At 47.1% G+C, this 26,566-nt stretch overlaps 1 protein-coding gene across 1 annotated transcript in view; it reads left to right on the top strand.

The window, feature by feature from the left end:
• Nucleotides 1-26,566, top strand: part of NECAB2 (N-terminal EF-hand calcium binding protein 2) — a 366,794-nt gene that overhangs the window by 18,518 nt on the left and 321,710 nt on the right. Inside the window, exon 2 of the mRNA XM_075008621.1 lies at nt 10,988-11,012. Within this exon, the coding sequence (XP_074864722.1) occupies nt 10,988-11,012 (25 nt within the window). The remainder of the gene's footprint in view (nt 1-10,987; nt 11,013-26,566) is intronic.

Here is a 26,566-nt window from a genome sequence, read left to right as displayed (position 1 = left end):
ACTTTTGGTACTGTGGGTGCTTTGTGTCAGGGGATTATAGCTGAATCCTCCAATCTGTGTTTTGCAGCCTGTGGGTAACAATGGAGCAGGGCTCAAACACCAGCTCAGGGGGACAACCCTGCACAGAGCTGGGTGGTATTCCTCCTCATGTTTTATGTATCCACTCTTCAGCTCTGCATTGGATGGAATGAAGCCCCCAGTCCAGTCACGCTTCTTGTCTCTCACAACTGCTCCTAGATTGTATTGCTCTTCTCAGAGCTGCGTTAAGATTATCTGGAGCTCTGGACACACCGTGACCAAGACCCTGTCGTGCCTCCATCTCTGCTTCCTTGCACTGCCCACAAGTTTTTTGGTTGTGGGGTCCTCTTCCCATCCCAGTAAGGCTGGGGGAGTGAGTACAAGCGGGAAAAGCAGGGCTGAGTTGAACTGGCAAACAAATGGAGTGGGAGCAGCTGGGGAGGAGGCTGCCCTGGGTCATTTGGAGCCAGCTGGTCCCACTTAAGACCACCTTTGAAAGCCCTTTGCCCAGTGGGAGGGGAGGATGGTTGAGGAGACCCTAGGAGGTGAGTAGAGAGAAGCAAGGGGTGTTTTCTAGGAACAGCAGAGTGGGGGAGGAGCTCTCAGCAGTGAGGGGATGGGGCCCCTGTCCAGGCAGCCCTGAGATTCAGTATGAGGCCAGAAAGAACTGATCGTGGGGGAGGAGCCGATCCAGGAGGGAGAACGTGCTGCTGCTGCCACTACCTGGAGGAGGTATGGGTCAGGGGGGAGGATCATCCAGGGAAGTGCCCAGGGAGAAGAGCTGCGGTGTCCAGGGTGAGGGGAGCCCTTCCCCACCAGCAGCAGCCACACAGGGTCCCTGGGCTGGAACCCAGAATGAGTGTGTGGGGCCTGGGTTCCCCCCAGACCACACTTCCCCCCCGTCCCAAGATGGGCAATGATGTCCTGGCTGTGGACAGAGGCCCAGAGCCCAGGAACAAGGTTAGTCTTACCACAACTGGGAAGATTGCGTAGGGGTCCTTCCTCCCTTGAGGCTCCTCTTCCTTTGGGAGTTGCAGAGGTAGTGGCCCTGATTCCCTCTCTTCCCCTATCCCATAGAGACAGGGGTGGCATCAGAATTCCCACAAAACTTATTCCTGCAGCTAGGCCATCTCTGGATAAATGGTGCTGCTCTGCTTTCACACACAAGCTGTTGGAGTGGGGCCAAGGAGGCATCCAAAGCAGTGTACCTTGGTGTTAATTCTCCACTGAGATGAATGGGAGCAGCCCATTGATTAATCTTTTGTCATGTTGTGTAGCCTTTTCTTAACCATGAGTGCAAGGAGCTTCCTGTTATAAAATATTAAATTTATGATTATGGAATTATTTATAATTATATTTTTATCAATGTTGTTAATTAATTATTCAATTTTACTTTTAATATAATCCAGCTCTGATCCTTCTTTTCTGTAACCATGTCCCTTTGGTCCTGGTCTCTCTTTTGATTGTCTGTTTTCCAAAACATTCTAGCCAGGGCCACTGTTGTAGGTCACCCAGATCCACAACTGGTGATTACTGCAATCAATGCTGATACTATGAAGAATTTGCCTGTAATGATTTAAGAATGGGAATTGCTGTTTTAAGAATCTACAGAGGCACTTCAAAAACAGTTCTGTACTATCAATATTTTGCACTGTAGAATTTATATTTAGCGTGTAGAAATGTGAATGTGTTTTTTTTTTTTTTTTTAAACCTGAGCTATGTTTTGAATGTAATTCCACAAAAAGCTATACTGAGAATCAATGCATGACAGACGTCTCTAACCAGCAAATGTAATATATAGCATTGGGGCAACAGCTTTCTTAACTGAACTAAAACACTAATTTCACCCCTAAGCCATTTAAAACAGCTGCAGTACTAATAACCTGAAAAAAGAGCAGATTTTAAATAAATGTAATACCTTTTCTACCCCTTCAGCTGCCGACCGGGGCTGCTGATGGAGCAGCTAAGCAAAGGGCTTCTCTTCCTAACATGCTTGCTCTTTGCATCCTCATATGTCAGTGTGGATGAGGTTAATGGTGGATTTGCATTGACTAACTCATTAGACTCAAGTCTAATCTGCAGCCTTGGCTGTGCTGGGAGTCAGGGCCAGTGGTGTGAATACTGCCTCCTTCCCTTGTTATACAATTACTTGAGTGTGATGTGAGTCTCCTGAGATGCTGGGAAAGGACACCATGTTAGAAAGAGTAGAGCTACTGGATTCAGCCCAGCCTTGCTGTCAGGCTGTGGGTAACTCACTCAAACTCTTGAGCTTCAGCTGAATATGAAATCCTGGGACCAGAAACTCAGTTCCGAAACCAGATCTCTGTGTAGGAGCCTCTTTGAAGTCCATTGTGGTTCCACTGCAGTAAGTAGCCTTTACCTGCTTTATGGATAAGTTGAAGAGTTGCAGAGCCATTCTTATCCATACACAAAATCCAGAGTTGTGTAGGGCACCTGAGGTTTTGGAGCACCACTGGGACATAATGCCCACCCACCTGCCTCTTCCTACCCCTGTTCTGCGGCTCTGCTTCCTCCAGAGAGGATCTGGCTCACATAAAACTGAAAAAAACAGCCAGAGCTATTAACAGAACCTGTGAAAAAGCCATGTGAGAGGTAATGAAGCCACTTAACAGGGGTGGAGATGTTTTTGGGTGCAGGCCACTGACCTTCAGCAAAATCAGTTGGCAGGGGGCAGACACAAGTGTGAAGCATTGCCCCATCCCCAACAAGGAAAAAAACCTCCCCAGCTGAGATGCAGAAAAGACATTCACCTCATTACCAGTGTTTCCTGGAGCAAAGTGCTTGGGCAGCCACTCGGGAACACAGCTGCCACCCAGCACATTAGCGGAGTGTTCACAGCCACCCATGGCCAGCAGAATGTGTTTCTAATGGTGGTGAACATTTATATATGCCTGGGTGCATATAACAAAATTACTGCTGACCAGGAACAGAAAACATTGGAGGGATCTCTGCTCACAGCCTTCGAGCTCTGCCCCAGAGCTTAGGGGGACAAGGGCTAGTAGATTTGGTGGGGCCCCCCAGGTGCTGGGAGGCACCAACATGAGAGGTGCAGTGCACAGGATGGGGCTGCCAGGGAGAGGGAGGGGGTGAGAATGTGGGATCTGAGTGGGACATAGGGTGCAGAAGCAGGCTGGGGGTGTGCAGTCTGCAGCGGAGGTAGGGCGCAGGAGTGGGCTGGGGGTGAGCAGTCTGGGAGTGAGTGAAGGTGTGAGTGGGTTGGGGTAGGGGTGTGATGGATAGTGTGAGAGCAGATGGGGTGTGGGGTCGAGTGGGGGGTGCAGGAGTGGGGAGATGCGGTGGGGTCTGGGCAGTAGGGGGCAGAGAATGGGCACTTATGCCTTGCACAGCTCCAGGGTGGGACATGATTCGGCAAGTGGGAGCGATGGAGGCACTTGAGGCACTTCCTTCTCCCGCCCAGCAGAGCCTGTGGGCCAAATCTGGCCCATGGGCCATTGGTTCCCCACCCTGGTTTCAAATTTGGTTTAAAAATATTTCATTCATGTGCTGCTGAAGTTTATAAAATCCCATCTCTAAAAATTGTTGTTCATCTGGCTGCCATCGGGAATAGGGGCACCAGGACTGTGTAGGGCCTCATAAATCCTAAGGACAGTCTTGGTGAGCTGGGAAGCTTGCTTAATTCATGTTTGTAAAGCTCTTTGAAACCCTTGGACCGTCAGCTGCACCAAGCTCCATTCAGGCATGGCTAAGTGTAACTTTGCCTTAGAATTGCAGAATCATATGGTTGAAAGAGGCCTCAGGAGGTCATTAAATACAACTCCCTGCTCAAAGCAGGACCAATCCCAATTAAATCATTCCAGCCAGGGCTTTGTCAAGCCAGGACTTAAAAACCTCTAGAGGTGGAGATTCTACCACGTTGCTAGTAACACAGTCCAGTGCTTCACCACTTCCTGGTGAAATAGTTTTTTTCCTGATATCCAACCTAGGCTTTCCCCACTGCAGCTTGAGACCATTGCTCCTTGTTCTATCATCTGTCACCAATCAAAGAACAGCCTCTCTCCATCTTCTTTGTAATTCCTGTTCAGGTAGTGGAAGGATGTTATCAAATCCCCTCGAATTTTTCTCTTCAGTAGACTAAATAAACCTAAATCCCTCAGCCTCTACTCATAAGTCATGCTCCAGCCCCCTCATCATTTGTGTTGCCTTCTGCTGGACTCTCATCATATATCCACATCCTTTCTCTAATGGTCGACTCAGAATTTGACACAATATTCCAGATGTGGCCTCATCAGTGCCAAATAAAGGAGAATAATGGCTTCCCAGATCTGCTCACAATGCCGCTTCTAATGTAGCCCACGATGCTGTTAGGCTTCTTGGCTACAAAGACACGTTGTTTACTTATTCCAGCTTTTCATCCACTGTAATGCCCAGGTATTTTTCTGCAGAACTGCTACGTAGCCAGTCAGTCCCTAACCTGTAGCAGTGTTAGAGTTCTTATGTCCTAAGTGCAGGACTATGTACGTGTCCTTCTTAAACCTCATCATGTATCTTTTGTCCCAGTCTTCCAATTGACGAGGTGACTCTGCACCATATCCCTACCTTTGAGCGTATCTAGCTCTGTGTCATCTGCACACTTGCCAAGGATGCAATCCATCCCCTTGCCGAGGTCATTAATGAAGATGATAAACAAAAGCCGTTCCAGGACCAACCCTTGGGGTACTCTGCTTGCTGCTGATCACCAACCAGACATCAAGGCATTGATCACAATCCTTTGAGTGCAATGAGGTTTCTATCCACTTTACGGTCCATTTATCCAATCCACGCTTCTTTAACTTGCTGGCAAGAATCCTGTGAGAAACTGCATCAAAGCTTTGTTTAAGTCCAGATATATCAAATCCACCGCCTTCCCCATCTCCGTCTGTCTACCATCATAGAAAGCAATCAGGCTGGTCAGGCTGGATTTGTCTTTGGTGAATCCATGTTAACTATTCCTGATCACTTTCCTCTCTTCCAAGTGCTTCCAAATGGATTCCTTGAGGATCCTCTCCATGATCTTTCCAGAGACTGAGTTGAGGCTGACAGGTCTGTAGTTCCTCCGATTTTTCCTTTTTATGTATATAGGCACTACATTTTCCGCTTTCCAATAATCTGGAATCTCCTCTTATCACCAGGGGTTTTCAGAGACAATAGCCAATGGCCCTGCAATCACATCAGCCAACTCCCTCAGCACCCTCAGATGCATTAGATCGGGCCCCATGTATCTGCAGCTCTTCTAAACAGTTCTTAACCTGTTCTTTCCCCACTGAGGGCTGCTCACCTTCTTCCATTCATGCTACCCAGTGCAGTTGGCCTTGTCTGTGAAGGCAGGAGCAACGAAAGAATTGGGACATCTCTTTCTTGCAGTCCAAGGGGGCTGGGTGTCCAAATGTCCCACCAAGGTTTGAAAATTTGAGCCCTGATAGATATTTGATGTAAGGTGATGAATTCAAATTTTCCTCTATCATCTTGCAGTCTAAATATATCCCTTTTAAAAGATGTGGCATCTTTAACTTTGCCATCCTCTCCAAAATGCACAGCACACTAACGAAAACAAGAGACCATTGTGGAGTTCCTTAGGAGGTTTGGAAGTATTTCATGGGCCTCTGTGGAAGCAGACCTCTTGTCCACGCAGTTGAATAATCATTGTGTTGTTTGTACCTTCATCAGTGTCTTGGTACACATTCCAGATACTCATAGGTGGACTTACTTGCTGTCTCTGCTTTCCAAGCATTTGATCTTTAATTGAATTCTCTTGGAATTCTGCTTTTTCCATTTTTCGTGTGAATTTTTGATGGCCTAATTGTGTTGATATAGTACATCTTGCTCGCCGGCAATGGTGGCTGAACAGCTTGATGCCGTTGAATTAATAAACTCTAGTTATGTCAAGGGGAGTTTCTTCTTCAGTTTCTTCTGATTCTGATGAAAAATATGTCATCAGCATGATGTGCTGGCCTACCAGGAAAAAAACAAAAACAAAAACACCATGTAAAAGAAACACTTGCAAGTTTAAGGACTGAACAGTTCATTTGCCTGGTATGTTACTCCCAACTCCATTAATAGCTTTGGTCTTTGGCTCTTGATGTCTGTTTAGTGAAAGGAGACCCTCAGTGTTTGTATGATTTGTCCATTTCTGTAGTGAGAAATTTCAAACTATAAACACAAAGGCTATGTCTATACTAGCCCCAGAACTTCAAAAGGGGCATGATAATGAACCTAATTGAAAGACGCTAATGAGGAATATGCAGTGCCTCATTAGCATAATGGTGGCTGCAGCACTTTGACGTGCCGCTTTCGATCATGCTTGGCTTGTCTACATGTGGTCCTTTTCGAAATAGGAATAGGAATAAGGAATAAGGGGAATAGGAAATAGGAATAAGGGGATTTCCAAGTATGCGGAGTCCTTTCGAAAAGGACCCCATGTAGACAAGCCACGTGTGATCGACAGTGGAACTTTCGAAGTGACACGGCCGCCATTATGCTAACGAGTTGCTGCATATTCATGGCAGCGCCTCATTAGCATATTTTGATTAGGTTCATTATCATGCCCCTTTCGAAGTTCTGGGGCTAGTGTAGATATAGCCTAAAAGGAGATCTGGGATACTAGAAGTTCTGGTGCTTGCCAATTTCTAGCAGGGCCATCCAACTCTGTCAGTGTATATGTTAGTACAAATTTTTTTTCTAAAACTATGCCCCATTAATAACTCCTTAAGATAGGATCCATACTTTAGCAGCCCCCCACTCCTTGTTTAGTTCACTTCTTCTGCTCCATTGAGTAGCTTCCTTGTTGCTTGATTGAGTTACGTCATGTTTTGCAAGTAAGCGATCCTTGGCTGTATTATTACTGTTGGCTAAGGTCTGGCCTTCTGTATGGGATTTTTCCCCTAGATTATACTCTCAATATTACATTTCTCTGGGCAGTAAATTAGGAGGGAAATCTTTTCTTGTTAGGATATCAGTGAGATGAGAACTGAACTTCCAAACACTTCTTTACTTGTCCCGAAACATTTTAAAAAGTTACATTTCTTACTACCGATGGTTTTCCTCTCCATCTATCACACTTTGAGAATAGAATGCCTCCCTCAACGAGCCTTTTACTGCTTCTTCATTGCACTTCACGTTGTGTGTTTCATTCAAAGCATCGGAGAACAATAACAGGAGGAGGCAGTAAAGAAAAAAAAAAGAATCACAGTCGTCAGCATTTAAAACATAAAGGTAACATCTCCTGACCCTGAGTGGGAGTAAGAAGAAAAGAGGAAAGGGAAAACATTGCACGCCAGAGGCAGCATGCATGAGTATTATTTATAGGAGTGTGTCCAATGGCCTTGTGGATGAACCTGTTGCAGTCAAACTGAGAACGTTAAGTGGGGCTCCCTTGATTTATTCTTCTCCTGTTTGTTGTGCAACTCTGCGCTATAACGCAGACACATGCCAGACAATGTTATCTACTTGGCTACATTAACAGTGTTTGGCTAGGTATGCCCTTTGCAGGCTGCCCCACATATGGCCCAGTCCTGGATATTTGGTCCATCAGAACATTTATACTCTAAAATTTGTCACTGGGGTCACAGGAAACCCCCAGGAATTGAGGCTGGAGTGGTGGAGTTCTCAGACATGCTCCTTGTGAAGATCCATCCTTCATTCACTCCATCTGGGTTTATACCTCCATTTCTAAGCGACCAGTTGGTGTCTAGGTCCATGGGATTTTTTTCCTCGATTTAATTACACTCTCAATAATGCATTTCAGTTGGTAGCTAGGTCCATTAACACAGACTTCCAGTGCCAGCTCTGTCCCCAGTGCACCCTGCCCGTGACTGGCCAGACTGAGGAAGTTTTAATGGAGGATCCTGCTGCAATCTATCAAGCCTCTGCCCTCCTCTGGAGTAAGGCTGCCAGCTTTCTCATCACACAAAACATAACCTTCTTGCCCTGTCCTGCCACTTCTCCAAGACCCCAGCACTGCTCCTTCCATCACCCCTCCCTCTAAGGCTTATTCTCTCCCACCCTCACTCACTCCCTTGTTTTCAGTGGACTGGGGCAGGGGTGCAGGAGGAGGTGAGGATTCCACTTGGGGGTGTGATGTTGGAGGGGGCAGGCATGAGCGTAGGGTGCTGGAGGTGGCTCTGTGCTGGGGGACTGAGCTGAGGCGTTAGACATATGGGAAGGGACAGGGGCTTGGGGTGTGGGAGAGTCTGTGGGCTCTGGGTTAAGGGTGTGGGTTCCAGGATGGGGACAAAAAAGGGTTCAGAGTGTGGGAAGGGTCTTTGGGTTGGGTGCAGGAGGCAGGCGCTGGTGGGAAGTTTGGGTGCAGGCGAGGACAGGAGGAGGTTCACTGAATATATGGAGATACACATCGCATAGAACTGGAAGGGACCTCGGGAGGTCATCAAGTCCAGTCCCCTGCCCTCTTGACCTCTTGCCAAGGTCCGTTTCTGACCAGACATTCCAGTTAAAAAGTGGACACCTGGCACCCCTGTTCCATAGGCCTCGGCACCATGACAACACCTGCTGAAAAAAAACCACACTTAGGCCAGGATGCAGAGACTTAGTTGGGCCAGGTGGAGACGCTGACCAGCTGGGACCCAGCAGGCCCATCAAGAAGTCTTGCCTCCTTCTCAGGGGCAGCGTGAAGTGTCACTGGGACAGAGGAGAAAGGCCTCCAGGCTAGGCCAGAACCCCTAGGCCTGGCCAGAGTTTGCTCTCAGCATGGCAGCTAAGCACTTGAATTGGAGGTTGACGTCATCTTGTAATTCTATGCTGTGCTGTTCTTTAAATCAATGTGACATTAACATGAAACTCTCAGCAAGTAGTGTGTTCCAGAAGCAGTTCAGATCTGCTCTGTGCCTGGAAGCAGTGATCCCATCCGTAGTCAAACCCAAGAAACCTCTTGCTTGCATTTAGTTTTCTCAAAGAGGTTCATGAAATGTGACCATGAGAATTTTGTGAACTAGGACATTGTCACTTCTATGGTATTTATTTGTATTTTGCAATTTCCCCTTTTACTTGTAATATCTTTCTATTGCTTGAAAATAATAAGCCAAATTCCGAGCTCACTTATCCTGGTAACAAACTTGTGAAGTTTACTCCAGATTTATATTGGTGAAATTATTTTGATCTTCAGCAAATGTTTGGTGTCTTTGTCTCAGCAGCACTAAAATCACTGGCTCATATGATTGCCGTCCTTTATGAAAAGTAATTTAATTACAGAGCAGTGGGTATGGCAAAAACTCAGTTTCCTGTTAAAAAATGTCCATTTAATCTTGATTTAACATTATCTACTTTGATGTTATCAATTTAAATCACTTACTAATTTTACCCAGAGGTTGACATTCTTTATTTAAAGACATAGACAGACAAATTCTGTTTTTTTAATGTGTTCAGAGACTGATGCCAAACTTGTGGCAAGGTCTACCACGTGGCCTGGGGCAGAGAGCATCTGCAGCACCATGGGTTGTCCCACGGAGGGTGATCTGGAACAGCCCTACTCCCCACATGCTGCCTTGAGGAAGGGTTGTCGAGCCTGTGATTTTTGCAGTGCTGTCTGGGAAAACCTGTGCTGCCAGCAGGCCCACGGATGGGGCAGGGGGGCAAAGGGGACAGTTGCCCCAAGGCCCAGCCTTTCAAGGGGTCCTGGAGCTCTGGCTGTGGCTGCTACTTTGGCAGTGGCGGTGGCCAGAGCATCAGGCCCTTTTGAAATGCCAGTAGCACTGCTGCACCACTCTGAGTGGCTGCAGGAGCCCCAGTGTTGCAGTCTCAGTGGTGCTAAGGGGACTGCCCTGAGTCCTGCCCCTTCTGCCATTGGCTCCACCCCTTCCAAGCGTGCAGAGTCAGTCCCCCTTCTCGCTTTGCCCTGGGACCCACTGCAGCTGTCAGACCTGCTGGCTACCAATTGTTTGTCTCAGTTATTAATAAAAGCTCAGTCTTCCCAAGTTTCCTTGTTATTAAGTTGCACGGTGCCACGATGACCAGTTTCTTGTCACCAGGATTGTATCTCCTCTTTGATCCAGAGCAAAACGCAAAAGGATTCTGAGCCTGCCACTCCCCCAAATGTGAAAGGCTTTTGTTGCTAAAAGTCTACTGACCTGTTAGTGGGAGTAGGACTGGTTCTGGGTGTGTGGCCAGTCAGAACCAGTGTGCCGGGATGGTATTTTGCAGTGAGAGTTGCCATCTTTTCATTTTCTTCTTTCTGCAAATACTTCACGATCGAAGCAATAAGCGAGACGGCTTAGGACAAAATAGAGTATGTCTGTGTTCCTGATATTAGTGGTTGAAACTTCTTGTGGCTTGATGCTCTCTAGTCCTGTAGTTCTTACTAGACTGAGTTGGAGGTTTCCGTTCATTTCTAGTGGATATAATTCAAAATCAGTCATATTAGATGCATTTTTAGAACAATGATTAGCACAGAAAGAACTTTCTGCCTTAGGGCGTGTCTACAGTAGAGGAATTTTGCAAACATTTTGCACTGTTCACTCTAGTGTTAGCAAGCTGTAGGAGACATAGTGTAGACCGGAAGCTGACTGCCACTGGTACGTTAGGCACTTTTCCTGAGCCATGTTGGACAAATGTTTAAAATGCCAGAAGCATAGAGAAGTCTGCACTACAGCTGGCTGAAATGCAGCTTTCTCTGTGAATAAATGAAACTCCCAAGACTCTCAGACCAGTAACTTTCTTCCCCAGTCATCATTTAATTTCTGGGCCTTGTGGCTCTGCCCTTGTCAGAGATGGAGAATGCCTTCCACCCTCCCAAGACTTACATACGACAGTAACTTCTTTTTTCACTCTAACTACGCTCTAAAATATGAAATAAAACACCATCAAAGATGAGCTTTGACAGCTGGAAATCTTGACTCCATTTTTTGGGTTTGGGATTGATTATAACCTTGATATTAATGGTTTGGAAAAAAAATGTAGCTGATCACAAAAATAGTAAAAGTGTCTCTTTTTTTAATTCTAGATTTTCAGACGTGCTGACAAAAATGGTAAGTCTGTGTCTTCATATACATTTATTTTCTTCTCTTTTGCCTGGAATGTTTTTGTGGATACTTGTACCTAACCCCTCCGTCCCTCAAACCTCATGCAATCCAGGGGAATTTAAGAAAGCAGTACAGGTTAAAGCTTTGAGAAAGTTGTTTTATAATTCTAAGCTCCACTGTTCTTAAAATCAGGGTGACATTAACATGAAACTCTCAGCAAGTAGTGTGTTCCAGAAGCAGTTCAGACCTGCTCTGTGCCTGGAAGCAGTGATCTGTATTCCCATCTGTAGTCAAACCCAAGAAACTTCTTGCTTGCATTCAGTTTTCTCAAAGAGGTTCATGAAATGTGACCATTAAGAATTCTGTGAACTAGGACACTGTCACTTCAATGGCATTTATTTGTATTTTGCAATTTCCCCTTTTACTTGTCAGTGTTTTTCTATTGCTTAAAAACAATAGGCCAAATTCTGAGCTCACTTATGCTGGTAACAAACTTCTGAAGTTTATTATGTTACTCCAGATTTATATTGGTGAAATTATTTTGATCTTCAGCAAATGTCTGGTGTCTTCGTCTCAGCAGCACTAAAATCACTGGCTCATATGATTGCTGTCCTTTATGAAAAGTAATTTAATTACAGAGCAGTGGGTATGGCAATAACTCGCAGTTTCCTGTTAAAAAAATCCATTTAATCTTGATTTAACGTATCTACCTTGAGGTTACCAATTTAAATCACTTACTAGTTTTACCCAGTGATGTCATCACCAACAAAACAATCCCAGGTTTAGATGTGTTACTACTCAAGGACGCTGGAAATTCACAACCCATTTTCTTGGGCTGATGGGCCAGGATTAATGCCTGTCCTGCTGCGTGTGAGCGTAGCATCCGTGTGCTGGCATTCTTTGAACGTTGGAGTTCCACTGCAATTGCAGCATTTCAGAAGGAACACACCATCCATGTGGAGAGCAGAAATAAAGATGCTTCCTTCTAACCCGGCAAATGAGGCAAAAGTCTAGAAGCTTCTTGATTCGAATGTGAGGGCTGTAACTGAGTCAGGCCAGCAGATCCTGGTAGGAAGGGGGAAAGGTAGCTCAGGGTTCAGCCTGGGCTAGGAGAGGAAGGGAAAAGTCTGTTTAAGTGCGCGGCATGCTGGCAGGTCGTTTAAAAGCCGTCTAAGTCAGGGAAGGCGGGGGGCAGGAGGCGAGTGAGAGAGGAGGTGGACAAGGCAGGAAAGCAGTGGAGAGTGAGATAAGAGCAGCGGGAGAAGAGAGAAGCTTGTCAGAAGAGTGCCTGGGCTCCCCTCCTCTGGTGAGACTGATGGTGGCTGGGGGAAAAGAGTAACCAATTGGCACATCCAGCCAAAGGAAGAGGCCTGAGACCCTGGCAAGACATGGGGGTACCTTGTCACACATGGTGTCAGGGGTGGGATCCTTTGCTGCTGTGAGACACCACAATGGACCTGCTGAGGAAGAGAGAAGATAAGATGGATGATGTAGTCAAGGCACCTGTGCAGGTCATGGCGGCCCATCAGGAAGCTACTCAGGTTCAGATGGCTGCCCAGCAAGAATTGGTTTGGCTACAGCTGGAGACCAACCAGCTCATAATGAGCCAAGCGCCCCAGGACCGAGCCACCTGACAGGAGGTCATTGCTTAGCTGAAGCCCCTGACCACCCAGGTGCATGACCAAGATGGGACACAACTCTGGCAAGCTGGCTGGTATCTACAAAGGACAACAGGGGAAGGTGATGTGAAGGCAGACCTTCTGGCATTTTAGAGGATAGCCCAAAGGGAAAACTGGCCCCAAGCACAATGAGCCAGCATCCTGGCCCCTTTTCTGTGTGGGGAGGCTCAGGAGGCCTACTTTGACATGACTGAGGAAGTGGCCATCAATTACCCTCAACTGAAGGCAGAGATGCTAGCAAGGTCTGGGGTAACAACCACCGTCTGAGCCCAACAGGTCAATGGCTAGAGGTACTGGGAATGCAGAGCACTGTGGTCCCAGCTGTTTGGCCTAATCCACTATGTGAGGCAGTGGCTGTGGTCTGAGACCCACAGCCCTGAGAAAATTGTGAAGCTCATTGTCTTAGACCAGTGCATGAGGGGGCTACTGCTCAACCTGCGAGGCTGGGTCAGCCAGAATGACCCCATCTCCTACAATGATATGGTGACCCTCACAGAGAGACAGGGAGTAGAACTGTGGGAGCAGAACTGTGCCATTGTGGATCAGGAGTTCCTCACAGTGAAGTAGGCCATGGAAAACCTATGATACTACTTATTGAGATGGAAACTCACCTTAGTCACTGACTGCACATCTCTGCAGTGGATGCACCAAAACAAGGACAGAAATGCTCAAGTACCCCAGTGGTTCCTGTCCCTACAAGCTTTGCACTTCCAAGAACAACACAGAGCTGGGGCCAAGCATGGAGATGCAGATAGCCTGTCCAGGCTGCACAGTTTGCCATCCCAAGTAGCTCAACTCCATAGTGCTGAGTGGGGGGAAGGATATGTAACATGATCAGACCAGCAGACCCTGTTAGGAAGGGGAAAAGGCAGCCAAGGATGCAGCCCAGGCTAGGGGAGGAAGGGAAACAAGTGTGTAAGCACACAGCAACAAAGAGGGGCTGCAATTAACGAATGAGTCAGCTGATCTCATGGCCCACATGCTGGCAGGGCTTTTAAAAGTCCTCCCAGTCAGGAAGGTGGTGGAGGGAAGGAAAAAGGGGAGGTGGAAGAGGCAGGAGAGCAGTGGAGAGTGAGATAAGAAGAGTTACGACAAACAACAGACCACCAGTGTTTGCAAAAGGGAGGGAAGGGAGTAGCTCTTTGCAAAAGTGCCGGAGCTCAACTCCCCTGGAAAGCCCTGACAGTGGCTAGGAGGAAAAGACTGACTAACCAGTGCACACAGACAGAGGTGGGTGCAGCATAAGCCCTCCAGCCAAAGGGTGAGGTGTGAGGTCGTGACAAGACGTGATTACCTTGGCACAGGATTTAATATCATGTGAATAATCTGTTTATGCAATTATCATCTTACACCAGTGTTCACTCTCATTTTTTCCATCCATGGGTGGAATAAATGTTATGTGCCCCCGGGCATGTCCAGATGTGCACCACCAGTAGAAAAACATGCTGCCCACTGTGGGATGGCTGTAGGTGCTCTGGTAATCAGCTGGGTGTGGCAACTGAATCTTTCCTGGGCAGCCGCTCACACTTTCAGTTACAGGGAACATTGTCTCACACCTCTACAAATAAAGAGTAACTCTGTAGAAATCAATGAAGTACTGCTGGTTTAAGAGAAGGGAGCCTGGGAGCATGAGGTTGAATAGGACATATTAGCTACATCTACACTATCCAAAAACTTCGAAATGGCCATGCAAATGGCCATTTCAAAGTTTACTAATGAAGCACTGAAATACATATTCAGCGCCTCATTAGCATGCGGGCGGCCACGGCACTTTGAAATTGACGCGGCTCGCCGCTGCGCAGCTCGTCCAGACGGGGCTCCTTTTCGAAAGGACCCTGGCTACTTCGAAGTCCCCTTATTCCCATCTGCTCATAGGAATAAGGGGACTTCGAAGTAGCCAGGGTCCTTTCGAAAAGGAGCCCCGTCTGGACGAGCTGCGCAGCGGCGAGCCGCGTCAATTTCAAAGTGCCGCGGCCGCCCGCATGCTAATGAGGCGCTGAATATGTATTTCAGTGCTTCATTAGTAAACTTTGAAATGGCCATTTGCATGGCCATTTCGAAGTTTTTGGATAGTGTAGACACAGCCCAAGTGTTATTGAAGAAAACTTAGAATGAACGTGAGTCAATTAATGCACATCAGTAAGTATAGTAAAACCTTGAGATATGCACAACTAAGTTTCCCACCCCTGCTAGGGATGGCAGCTTGACTTGCAGCTGCTGGACCTGACAGGAGCAGTTGCTGCACTTGACAGGAAACTGCCCCTGGTTCCTGGCTCCTCTCCACTGGCTGGAGCCAGGACAAGGACACGAACCAAGGCTGCTGCCCTGGTCAGTTTCCCCTCTCCGCAAGTGGAGGGGAGCCAGGAGCCGGGCTGCTGCTTGGTTCCCAGCTCGAGCGGACCCCACTAGCTTGAGGGACCCAGGAAACTGACCAGCTGGTCAGTTTCCCTGGTCCTGTAAGTGGCAAACTGGGGGAAGACAGGAACCAAGCTGCCCCTTGGTTCCCAACTCTCTGCCTCTCTGGGAGCCAGGAAACTGACCAGCCCTCATGGGCTGGATAGTTTCCTGGCTCCTGCAAGCCAAGGGGAGCCAGGAACCAGGCTGCAGCCTGCTTCCCATCTCCCCTCGACTTGCATGAAATTCCAGCTATGGGGGGGTTGCAGAAACGCAATTCCCATGTAACTTGAGGGTTTACTGTAGTGTTCCAGGAGATGTTCTTCTTTCCCCGTGTCACATGTCCTATTGTCTTAGTTTGTATTATTGATACCTGCTTGATGCTTGTCTTTTTTCATTCTTACGATGCTCCATCACTGATGACAGACAAGTGCTTGTCCTCGAATATCTTAATATTAGTAGCAGACCAAAGGCCAGAAAAATGTATCTCCATTAGCAAGAGTTATTCACTTGTTTCTGTCATCATTTAAAGCGCTGCTCTCCACCTCTGATCAAAATCATTGCCAAAGCCCTTCGCAGGCCTCTCACGCGATATTTTATCCCTTAATATATTTAGAACTAGTGACCTGTAAATATCAGGCGGTATCAGGTTGATACATTATTATTTTGTAGCAAGGGGAGAAGGGCAAGCTGTTAGAATATGGCAGGATAGCTAAAAGCATTTTCATGTTGTGTCTCTCTTACTGAAAAGGAGAAAAAAGTGTAGAAAATAGAGTCAAGGGTACAGGAAAACTGCACTGACTGCTGTAATGGCCTCTTTACATAGAGAGCTTGGTTTATAAATTGAACTCTCTGTCTGGATTTGAAGTGTCCATTCCTGATGATTTTCTTGTTGGAATACCAAGGAAGAGCCAATCAACATTGTACATGGCAGGGCAGCTAAAGCTGATCAGCAGAATTATTGATATCACTGATCACTCTAGAGCTGCACTATGGAGACTTCACACTTGATATCTTTTCCTTTTGTGTATGCTGGTGGATTTCTCAGGCATTAATGAGGTCAGAGTCTATGAACATCACTGCATTCTTAACATTTCTTGGCATACTGCTTCAATTAGGCCAACAGGATCCAGCTTATGGCACTTCTCCAACATAGGCTGGAACTGCACCATACATTGACTCAAGCATTCAACACTCCACATACAGAGTTCTCATGACATATGAAATTCCATTTTCATTTAGAAAGATGCTATGGAACCTTGACTTATTTATCTTGGCTGTTATCTCAACCAATAGGCACTGGCTGCAGGAGAGCACATTTCTTGTATACCGCAGTTTCTATTTTATTGAGGGGGAGTTGCCTTAAGAAAATAAGAGGCGCAGTGTCATATTGTTGTAGCTGTTCAGGACCTGTGCTTTCAGAAGCACCCTCCTCAGCACTTTATGGCCAATGCAGCAAGATTGACAAGTTACCCTGTGTGTGTGGGAAAAGCTGACATGGACATGATGAAAGGACTTTGTGTTTGTTCTTCCTGGCTCCTAACAGCCGCTGTTACTCTCTAGCCACCTCACTAAGATTTCTGCCTATGAAGAAGTTCTTTCTAGTTGTCACCGCTTTTCAGGAAAGAAAAGGCAATCCAGTAGGGCTGTGTCTACACTAGCCAAAAACTTCGAAATGGCCATGCAAATGGCCATTTCGAAGTTTACTAATGAAGCGCCGAAATACATATTCAGTGTTTCATTAGCATGCAGGCGGCCGCAACACTTCGAAATTGACGCAGCTCGCCGCTGCGCGGCTCGTCCAGACGGGGCTCCTTTTTGAAAGGACCCCGCCTACTTCGAAGTCCCCAGACTTCGAAGTAGGCGGGGTCCTTTCGAAAAGGAGCCCCGTTGGGATGAGCCGCGTGGCGGCGAGCCGCGTCAATTTCGAAGTGCTGCGGCCACCCGCATGCTAATGAAGCGCTGAATATGTATTTCGGCGCTTCATTAGTAAACTTCGAAATGGCCATTTGCATGGCCATTTCAAAGTTTTTGGCTAGTGTAGACATAGCCTAGCACTTTAAAGACTAACAAAATAATTTATTAGGTTGTGAACTTTCTGTCCCATGATAGGTCACAACCTAATCAATTATTTTGTTAGTCTTTAAAGTGCTACTGGACTGCCTTTTTGTTTTGATAGAATATAGACTAACATGGATATCTCTCTGTTACTATTCAGGAAAGAAAAGTTTTCATTTGAAGTGCATCTCTGCCTCTTCCTCTTCCACTCCTTCTCAGGCACCACTTCAGTCCCTTTTTGTTGGCACATGAAGAAGTGCTTGCTTTAAAACCTCCTCTGATACTCAGAGAAACACAGGCCTCCTTCCTTGTTATGCCTCCTTTGCCAGTGTCATCCCACATGTTGGCTAGTGGAGGCTGTGTACGCACTGAGACAGCTTTGCTACTTAGCATTTCACACAACATAACAAAACCTGTTAATAAATGCCCCAATTTTGAGTGAACTACTTGCCAGCTGTAACATCTGCTGTGAAAATATGGATTATGTCACTTAAGAGAGAAGTGGCTTCTTAGATCTCTCATTATGGACTTGTGAGGTTGAATCCTGCAACCTGCTGAGCATCCCTAGTTCCTAGAGAACAGAGGGTGCTCATCCTCTTGCGGGAGTTACCAACCCATGTTAGGATCAGGTCCCTAGTTCTTATTTTTTTTTTTCCAAAAAACCCATTAATAGTACAACTGAAACTTAAGATGTTTGAAAACTGCTCTGTAGTGTTTCCCTTTCTCGTGCTGTGTTCTTCCTGTCCACACTACCTAGGTCAGTATCCTTCTTTCCTAACTGGCATGTAAGCAGCAGAAAATTTGCTTTAATTCCTCCTTTATTGGTTGGACTGTAATATTGAACTCTTACTGATCTCTGCCTGCCTGTTTCTCTCTCTAATGCGGTGAGCCAATATACCCGTATCGGTGAATCACCAGTAGCAACATTAATATGTTTTTTTTTATACACAGTCTTAGTATTTAGGCCCTAATCTTCTAAATTCATGTGACACAGTGTTTAGTGCCATGAATAAGAGCACAGTTGCCTGGTACACTCATTGTGCATTTTTACTGATGTCACAGTAACTGTTTCTTCCCCTCGCACTCCACAGAGATGTCCCCCTGCTGGTTTCCATTTACTGTGACACTCAAGCTGGCAGCCTGCTAAATTGGAATAATTACTGTGGAGCCTCACTGGAGTTGACCAACAGGGGCTCAGAAAAGTGTCAGCGACACCTGCATATTTTTGCACTATGTATTTAAATATTAAAATCACCCTACCCCCCCGTGCACACACACCATGCTAGGTGCTGGGACATGTAAAGCAACGTGCAGCGTAATCTAAGGAACACTAGAGATGTAAGCTCCATGCTTGGGCCAGAGCTCAGAGCTCTGATGGCTCTGATGTCTTCTGCATGCTGAAGTCAGGCTTACCTGGCGTGGCCTGGGAAGCTAAGGTGAGGAGGACAAATTGGCTTAAGCGCATGGTACGCTAAATTTGCCCATCTTCTGATATGGGATTTTCAAGACTTTCAGTGCTGAACCTCTCATTAAAATCAGGTGGATTTTTTAAAGCCTATTTCTATTTTTGATGTGTCACTTGGCCTACCCCCTCCACCGAAAAAATGTATCTGATTGAAAACTTTAACAGTATTGTGACAGCAAGTTTCTAAGGTGGTGTGCAATTAGCCCTCACCCAAGGGCTTGGTTCAGCACCTTTCACCTTTCTTTGTCGCCACTAGGAAGGATTTGCTGGCAGTTCGTATGCCACCCTTGGTTCAGTTCTCCACTCTGCCACTGTCCCTGTGACAAGTCATTTAGAATCTCTGGCCTCAGTCCCCATCTGTAGAGTGACGATAATAACACTGCCCTCCGCCAAGGGCGTTCTGAGGATACAGTGAGTAGAGATTGCGAGGCACCTGATACCACTGTAATAAGGGCCAGAAAAGTGAAAGTTGATGGACTTTGTCTGTAAAGCAGTAAAAGGTGTTATTGTACAGCAGAGATCCCTGAAGTTCTTTTGCTGTGCCCTTTTTCTCCATTAGGCATTCCCATAACAGCCCCACCCAACCAGCACCCACTGCTCTGCTCAGAGAGTGACTCACCGATGGGAGTGGGTGACACACCATGGGCAGCACAAGGACCTGGGAGAAGCCCAGGCTAGTGTTTTCCCTGTAGCCTCTTCTGGCCCTGAGCCTCCAGAACAGTTCAAATAAGCAGTACACCAACACATCCCATAGGCTAAAACCTGTATGAGTGTACTGTTAGCAAATGCACATTAAAATGATTCAGACTTTGCAGAAATCATGATGAGTTACTAGGCAGGAGGAAAGGCTACATTTGGGAGTATTGTCTTTTGGCAATGAATAATTCAACTGATTCTAGCTGTCCCCCTTTACACAAGGGCAGGACTGTACAGATCATGTATTACAGGTTGAACCTCTCTAAACCCAAACACTCTCGTCCAGCGACATCCATGATCTGGAGTGAATTTAGTTAGCCAGGCAACCGCTTTTCACGGGTGTAGCCAAGTTTCCCACGATCCCGTAAAAGTTGTTTACAGTCACCATTTCTGGGTCTCAGTGTTCTGTGCCATTATTTAGCTGTAATTTACACCTGATGTCTCCTAAGAGCCCAGTAAGCAGTGCAAGTGTTGGTAATGCTACTAGTCAATATTGACCTCCCGGGGTCCAGCAAATTCTCTCATCTGGCACCGGTCAGGTCCTAAAGGTTCCGGTCAAGAGAGGTACAACCTGTAATTTTATAGGTTTCTAGAACAGTTTTGTAAGTATTATATCCTGTTCACTGTAAGTTACATAGATAAGCCATTAACAGTTTCTGCTAATACAAAGATTGGATTCTCCTACATTCATTACAATTAAGAAACAATTTAACTTTAGTATATTAATAATTGCTGGAGCTTATAGGTGAAATTCTGCTTCTCTAAAGCTCAAGCGTGATCATCTGCCTATTAAATCTCAAATCATTGCTATTAACAAACTAAATCCTGTGAACTCTTGTTAAATGTGAATTAAATCCATGTGTTTATGTGTTAAAGTGAGGGTGACCATCTGTCCCGTTTTAGCTGGGACTGTCCCATTTTTAGCTCCCTGGAGAGGGTCCTGACTTTTTTTTTAAAAACAGTCTAATTATCCCATATGTTGCAATCAGGCACCTGAATTTTAAAGAGACAGCTCCTTAAACAGCAGGGGCTGTCTGTTTAAAGAGCCGTCTGCAGGAGGGACATAGGCTCTTTAAGCAGATTGTTTAAACAGGCTGTTACCAGCAGCCCCCTGGGCAGTGGGGCAGGGAGGGGGGAGATGGAGGAAAGGGCAGAGCCAGGCTGCCTGGCTGTGGTGCAGTCTTTGCTCAAGCTGCCTGAGAAGGACAGAGGAGTCTGTGTCTGTGATAGTCTCTCCCCCGCCCCACTGCTGGCAGGTAATAGGATTGGGCAGGGCCCTATGGCAGGGAATGGGAGGGGGCAGCCACTTGCTGGGGAGCAGGGACAGCTGCTAGGGGGTTGCACAGAGCTGGGTAGCCCACAGGCAAAGCAAACAGGCAAGTGTCTGGAGTGAAGGGCAGCTGGGCCCAGGCCAGGGGTTAGCTGGGGGATCCTGGGTTTGGAAGAGTCCCGTGAAAGATGGGGGGCAGGGCTCAGGAGGGAGCAGAGACAGGAAGAAGGAGACAAGGAAGGTGAAGCATAGAGAACAACCGGGATTAACTCTTCTGGAGGCCAGGGCTGTTAAATTGTGTAGGATCTGGGATGAGCACAAAAACTGGGGGTTCAGAATATGGGAGGGGTGCCCCAGGCTAGGCCAGAAGGGTGGGGGGTGTGATGGGGTGACGGAGCTCCAGCCAGCAGAGCATGCTCTGAGGTACAGCCTGGGATAAAGGGCTTGGGATGCAGCAGGAGGGAGCTCCAAGCTGGGGCCCAGGGGTTTGGAGTGTGGGAGGGGGCTCAGCTTGGCCCACTGACGGATGGGGGCAAAGCTAGGACCCCAGGCTATTTAAAATGGCCTGGAAGCCCCAGACCCTTTTCAATTGCTCAGACAGATGTGGTAGTCTGTGCTTTACTAAAAAGGAACTTCAACAACCATCTACAGAGGGAATGCTCAGAACGGTCATTTATATTCAAATATGACACATTAACACATGGTTTGAACTGGGACAGCAATTACCTGGCCCATTATAAGGAATCTTTTATATACTTTGTTTTATCTAACTCTTAACTTGCCCACCTGACATCCCCCTCCTGCTGCCCCTCTGCTCTTCTGATTTGCCAACCTTGATAACAATCTTTCTGATTTGTCCACCTTGATAACAATTTTTGGAACCCTGTGCTTTATATATTGAGTCTGTTCTGGTATGGCTATGATCTGAAGAAGAGGGTCTGTCCTACAAAAGCTCATCACCTCATAAATTTATTTTGTTAGTCTTTAAAGTGCTACGTGACTGCTTTTTTGTTTTAGCCTTATTGACTGTGTCCAAAGAAAGCAATCTATTGATGGATTTTAGCGAGCTTTATTTCTTCCAGAAAGCAATAATCAGATTTATGACTTAATAACGACCTGCACAGGATACATTCAGAAGGCAAGACCTTAACTCCTGTAACAAAATCTGCTGTGCAGTGTGCTGACTGGGCATCTTGCCATAAACAAGGTCATAGCTAAATCATCATCTTGCCATCACATCTGTTTTTCCCCCCCTCTAATAATTATGCTGCATGGCCTCTCTTCCTCAGACCTTACAGTGACAGTATTTCATACCTGCTAAAACCAGTTGCATAGGGGCAAGAGCATGCTGGCTATAACCAAATACTTTAAAAATCAATGAAGAAACCATAGATTTTGTTTTCAATTCCCAAGAACAGAGGAACTTGAATATACTCAGGCAGAGGTTTACATAGCTGGGTTACTGTAAAACACATCTGATGGAGCAAAGAAAAGACTCGGATGTATCTGGGCCAAAGGCGTTCCAGTGTAGTACTACACATGGGCTACGTCTACACGTGCAGCCAACATCGAAATAGCTTATTTCGATGTTGCGACATCGAAATAGTCTATTTCGATGAATAACGTCTACACGTCCTCCAGGGCCAGCAACGTCGATGTTCAACTTCGACGTTGCTCAGCCCAACATCGAAATAGGCGCAGCGAGGGAACGTCTACACGCCAAAGTAGCACACATCGAAATAAGGGAGCCAGGCACAGCTGCAGACAGGGTCACGGGGCGGACTCAACAGCAAGTCGCTCCCTTAAAGGGCCCCTCCCAGACACACTTTCATTAAACAGTGCAAGATACACAGAGCCAACAACTAGTTGCAGACCCTGTATATGCAGCACGGACCCCCAGCTGCAGCAGCAGCAGCCAGAAGCCCTGGGCTAAGGGCTGCTGCCCACGGTGACCACAGAGCCCCGCAAGGGCTGGAGAGAGAGTATCTCTCAACCCCCCAGCTGATGGCCGCCATGGAGGACCCCGCTATTTCGATGTTGCGGGACGCGGATCGTCTACACGTCCCTACTTCGATGTTGAACGTCGAAGTAGGGCGCTATTCCCATCCCCTCATGGGGTTAGCGACTTCGACGTCTCGCCGCCTAACGTCGATTTCAACTTCGAAATAGCGCCCAACACGTGTAGACGTGACGGGCGCTATTTCGAAGTTACTGCCGCTACTTCGAAGTAGCGTGCACGTGTAGACGCAGCTATGATGTGCTGGGACTGTATATAGGATAAATAGGATTGTTATCCTAAGTAAGTCTTCTTCCAGAGATTGTCATGGTACTTGTCTGTGTAGGGCAATCCTATCTCCCTGTCCCAAATATGAGGATATGGGCAGGGAGGGGTGGCTCCTCCTGGCTGCACCAAGCCCTGGGGAGCTAGCACCCTCCCTCAGCCCCCGAGAAGTGGCAACTGCGGGTGCTCCTGTCCCCACCCCGAGCCCTTGAGGGCCTAAATACGGTACAATTAATCCCTTTTAAAAAATGTCGGGATGTCTTTTTGGCATCCCAAATATGGGACTGTCCTGCCCAGTACGGGACGGATGGTCACCTTGGCTTCGTCTACACGTGCAGCCAACATCGAAATAGTCTATTTCGATGAATAACGTCTACACGTCCTCCAGGGCCGGCAATGTCGATGTTCAACTTCGACGTTGCTCAGCCCAACATCGAAATAGGCGCAGCGAAGGAACGTCTACACGTCAAAGTAGCACACATCGAAATAGGGATGCCAGGCACAGCTGCAGACAGGGTCACAGGGCGGACTCAACAGCCAGCCGCTCCCTTAAAGGGCCCCTCCCAGACACAGTTGCACTAAACAACACAAGATACACAGAGCTGACAACTGGTTGCAGACCCTGTGCCTGCAGCATAGATCCCCAGCTGCCACAGAAGCAGCCAGAAGCCCTGGGCTAAGGGCTGCTGCCCACAGTGACCATAGAGCCCTGCAGGGGCTGGAGAGAGAGCATCTCTCAACCCCCCAGCTGATGGCCGCCATGGAGGACCCAGCAATTTCGACGTTGCGGGACGCGGATCGTCTACACGGTCCCTACTTCGACGTTGAACGTCGAAGTAGGGCGCTATTCCTATCCCCTCATGAGGTTAGCGACTTCGACGTCTCGCCGCCTAACGTCGAAGTTAACTTTGAAATAGCGCCCGACGCGTGTAGATGTGACGGGCGCTATTTCGAAGTTGGTGCCGCTACTTCGAAGTAGCGTGCACGTGTAGACGCAGCCCTTGTGTCTGTGGCTACAGGCGTCGGCTCAAAACTGTTGTGCCCAGTTTAGATTTTCCTGTGTGGTTTTTAAAAAGCATTGGGTGAAAAGCCCATGTGATTTGCCTTTCTTTTGGTGATTTAGTGATTTGGCTCCTTTGATTCGTGGTTCTTGTCTCGGTTAAACAAGACCCACTGATAAAAGAAGAAATATAGGAAGCAAGGCAGATTTGAAAGTGGGTTTGTGGATATACAAAGTAGTAGGGGTGATGTTGAGTTAACATGCAAATCAGGTGGAGGAAGCCGAAAGGAGTTTTAAATTCAGAGGCCGAACATAAATAGATCTCAGGATATATAAAATGTTGGTTATGTAATTTCCAGTCTTGGAATAATCTACATGTTAAGAGGGAGGCAAGTAAAGCTTGCCTAAATTTAGTGTGAAAAAGTAGATAGCCTTTATTAAGCTGAAATCTTTATTGTTCCTTTTCATCCAAATCTTTAAGGTAGTTAGGGGATCTTAAACAGTGGGTTTGGGTGCTAATGTTTGCTAAGATCAAAGGCAAGCTGGATGATGGAACAGATTCAGGTGATCCAAGATAGCCTATTTGGGTCATAAATTTGCTTTCTGAAGAGATCAGCGGCCAGATGATACATTTGAAGCTCACGAACAGTTAGGATTTGAGTCCTGTCAGCCATGTGGAGCATGTGATAAGGTCACTACATCACACCACACATGCTCTCCTGAGGCTCTATGCATACCCATACCTGTTTGGTACATTCCCTGTTCTGTTGCTTTCTTAGGCTATGTCTACACTACATGGTAACGTCGATTTTAAGGCATTTAGCTCTGTTTTACAATGTCGTCACTGTAAATGCCATTAGTTCAATTTTAGGGAGCACTAAGACTGATATTATAACACCTCAAGGCGAGTTGGCATAGTTTGAATTTAAAAGGTCAAATTAAGGCTGGTGTGGAAATGCCATTTTTTTTAAATGGACTTTATTAGCCTCCAGAGGTGTCCCATGTCTGTCCCACAATGCCCCACTGTGAAAGCAGGGACAGGACTCAATGACCTCTGAAGGTCCCTTCCAGTTCTAGGAGAAAGATATATCTCCATTTTAAAATAGCCTCAACATGGTGTGATGGCTTCTTCCCTGCAAAGGGTTTAGCAGGAGAAGCCAAAATTTTTCTTCCGTGCTGGCAGAAGCCCCTGCCCCACCACGCCACGTGCTGCCTAGGCTGTGAGAGTCGTGCTTGTATGAGAGACCAAGAAACTTCTTTTCTGCAGTTCACATTTGTACAAGGGCAGATCCCCCCACCCCCCCCAGGCACCTCACAGTCGGGGTGTATCCCGTTCCCAACCACATCACGTAGCTAGTTCTTGACCCAGTAAAACCATGTGCCTGCAGGGTGGTGCAAACCATGCTGCCAGACAGCACCATGTCCTGGCTTGCGCTCGGGGGGGGGCTCCAGAGATGGCAAAGATTTTCTGGGGCTGGCTGTCGCCAGGGGGAAGTCTTGTCCTGCGGCAGAGATGTTCAGGGGCTGGCTGTCACTGGGGGAAAGTCTCCTTCGGTGGCAAAGATTTCAGGGGCTGGGTGTCGATGGGTAACACATTACCACATGTAATAACTGGCACTCCCATGACACCCCTCATAGCCTGGGGGAGGACCAGCCCCCACAGTCACAGGCATTCGGGGCTGTCCCCCGCCCCGAGCAACCTGCTGAAGGGATCCTGTCAACTGCCCCTTCAACCAGTCCCCCCACTCCCAACACCCCTTACAGACCACGTGGGGCCCGGATATCACAAGCCTTAATCTGTTCTGTAATATTTTCAGGGAGGATGTTTCTTGTTTCAAGTGGGGGAAAAGTGGCTGGAGGGCCAGATGAGATGATATAGGCACCTGGGTGATCACAGGGCACAGAGTCATTCTGACGTGGAGATTTGGCGAGCTCCATGCCCTGTGTTGGACCTGTCTGTGTAGTGAAGTGGGAAGCCAAAAGTCCCTGCTAACTCAGTGCACTACAAATTGCCGCCTTTCCCCTGCCTGAGGGAGTTGGCTTTAGCTCCCACTGTTTGCACTTTCCTCAACTTTACCATCCTACTCTCTCCTCAAGCAGTATTCTGTTCCTGCAATATTTTCAGGGGGGATGTTTCTGGCTTCAAGGTGGGGCAAATAGCTTGGATGCCAGTTGAGATGGTGCAGTCACCTGGGTGATTCCAGGGCAGCATGACAGTCCCCTGGCCTGGCGAGCTACTTAGCCGATAACGTAAAAGCTGTACCTAAAGGTGTTCTTTCTACAGGGAAAAAACAGCTGAGCAACTAGTTTACAAGGTTCCGTCACCTTCTGAAGCCAGTCTACTTGGTTTTCTTTCGCCTGAGATTCCCTACTTTCCCTTCTTTCCTTCTGAAAAAAATGCCCGTTTGCATTGCCCTTATTCCCCTCCCGTGGAAAGCAATGTGGGAAGATGACATCAAATACCCACAACCACTTGCGGGGCTTTTTTCCCCCCATACTGCACCAGCAAAAAGACCCAGAATGCTAGGGGGCTGAGGGAACTGGAGGATAGGTTCCCACAATGCACTGCTGCACCAGTTGATATTTGGCAATACAATGTGGCAGCAATAAGTTGACCTTGTGGGGACTTTTCGGAGAGGTGAGGATACTTAAATTTGAATTTATAAAACCCAGTATTATAAAATCAATATTAATAAAATCAAATTTATACAGTAGTG

This window comes from Carettochelys insculpta, chromosome 14 (genome assembly GCF_033958435.1).
Source record: "Carettochelys insculpta isolate YL-2023 chromosome 14, ASM3395843v1, whole genome shotgun sequence".
In the NCBI taxonomy this organism is placed as follows: Eukaryota; Metazoa; Chordata; order Testudines; family Carettochelyidae; genus Carettochelys; species Carettochelys insculpta.
This window is presented reverse-complemented; position numbering and strand designations above follow the sequence as displayed.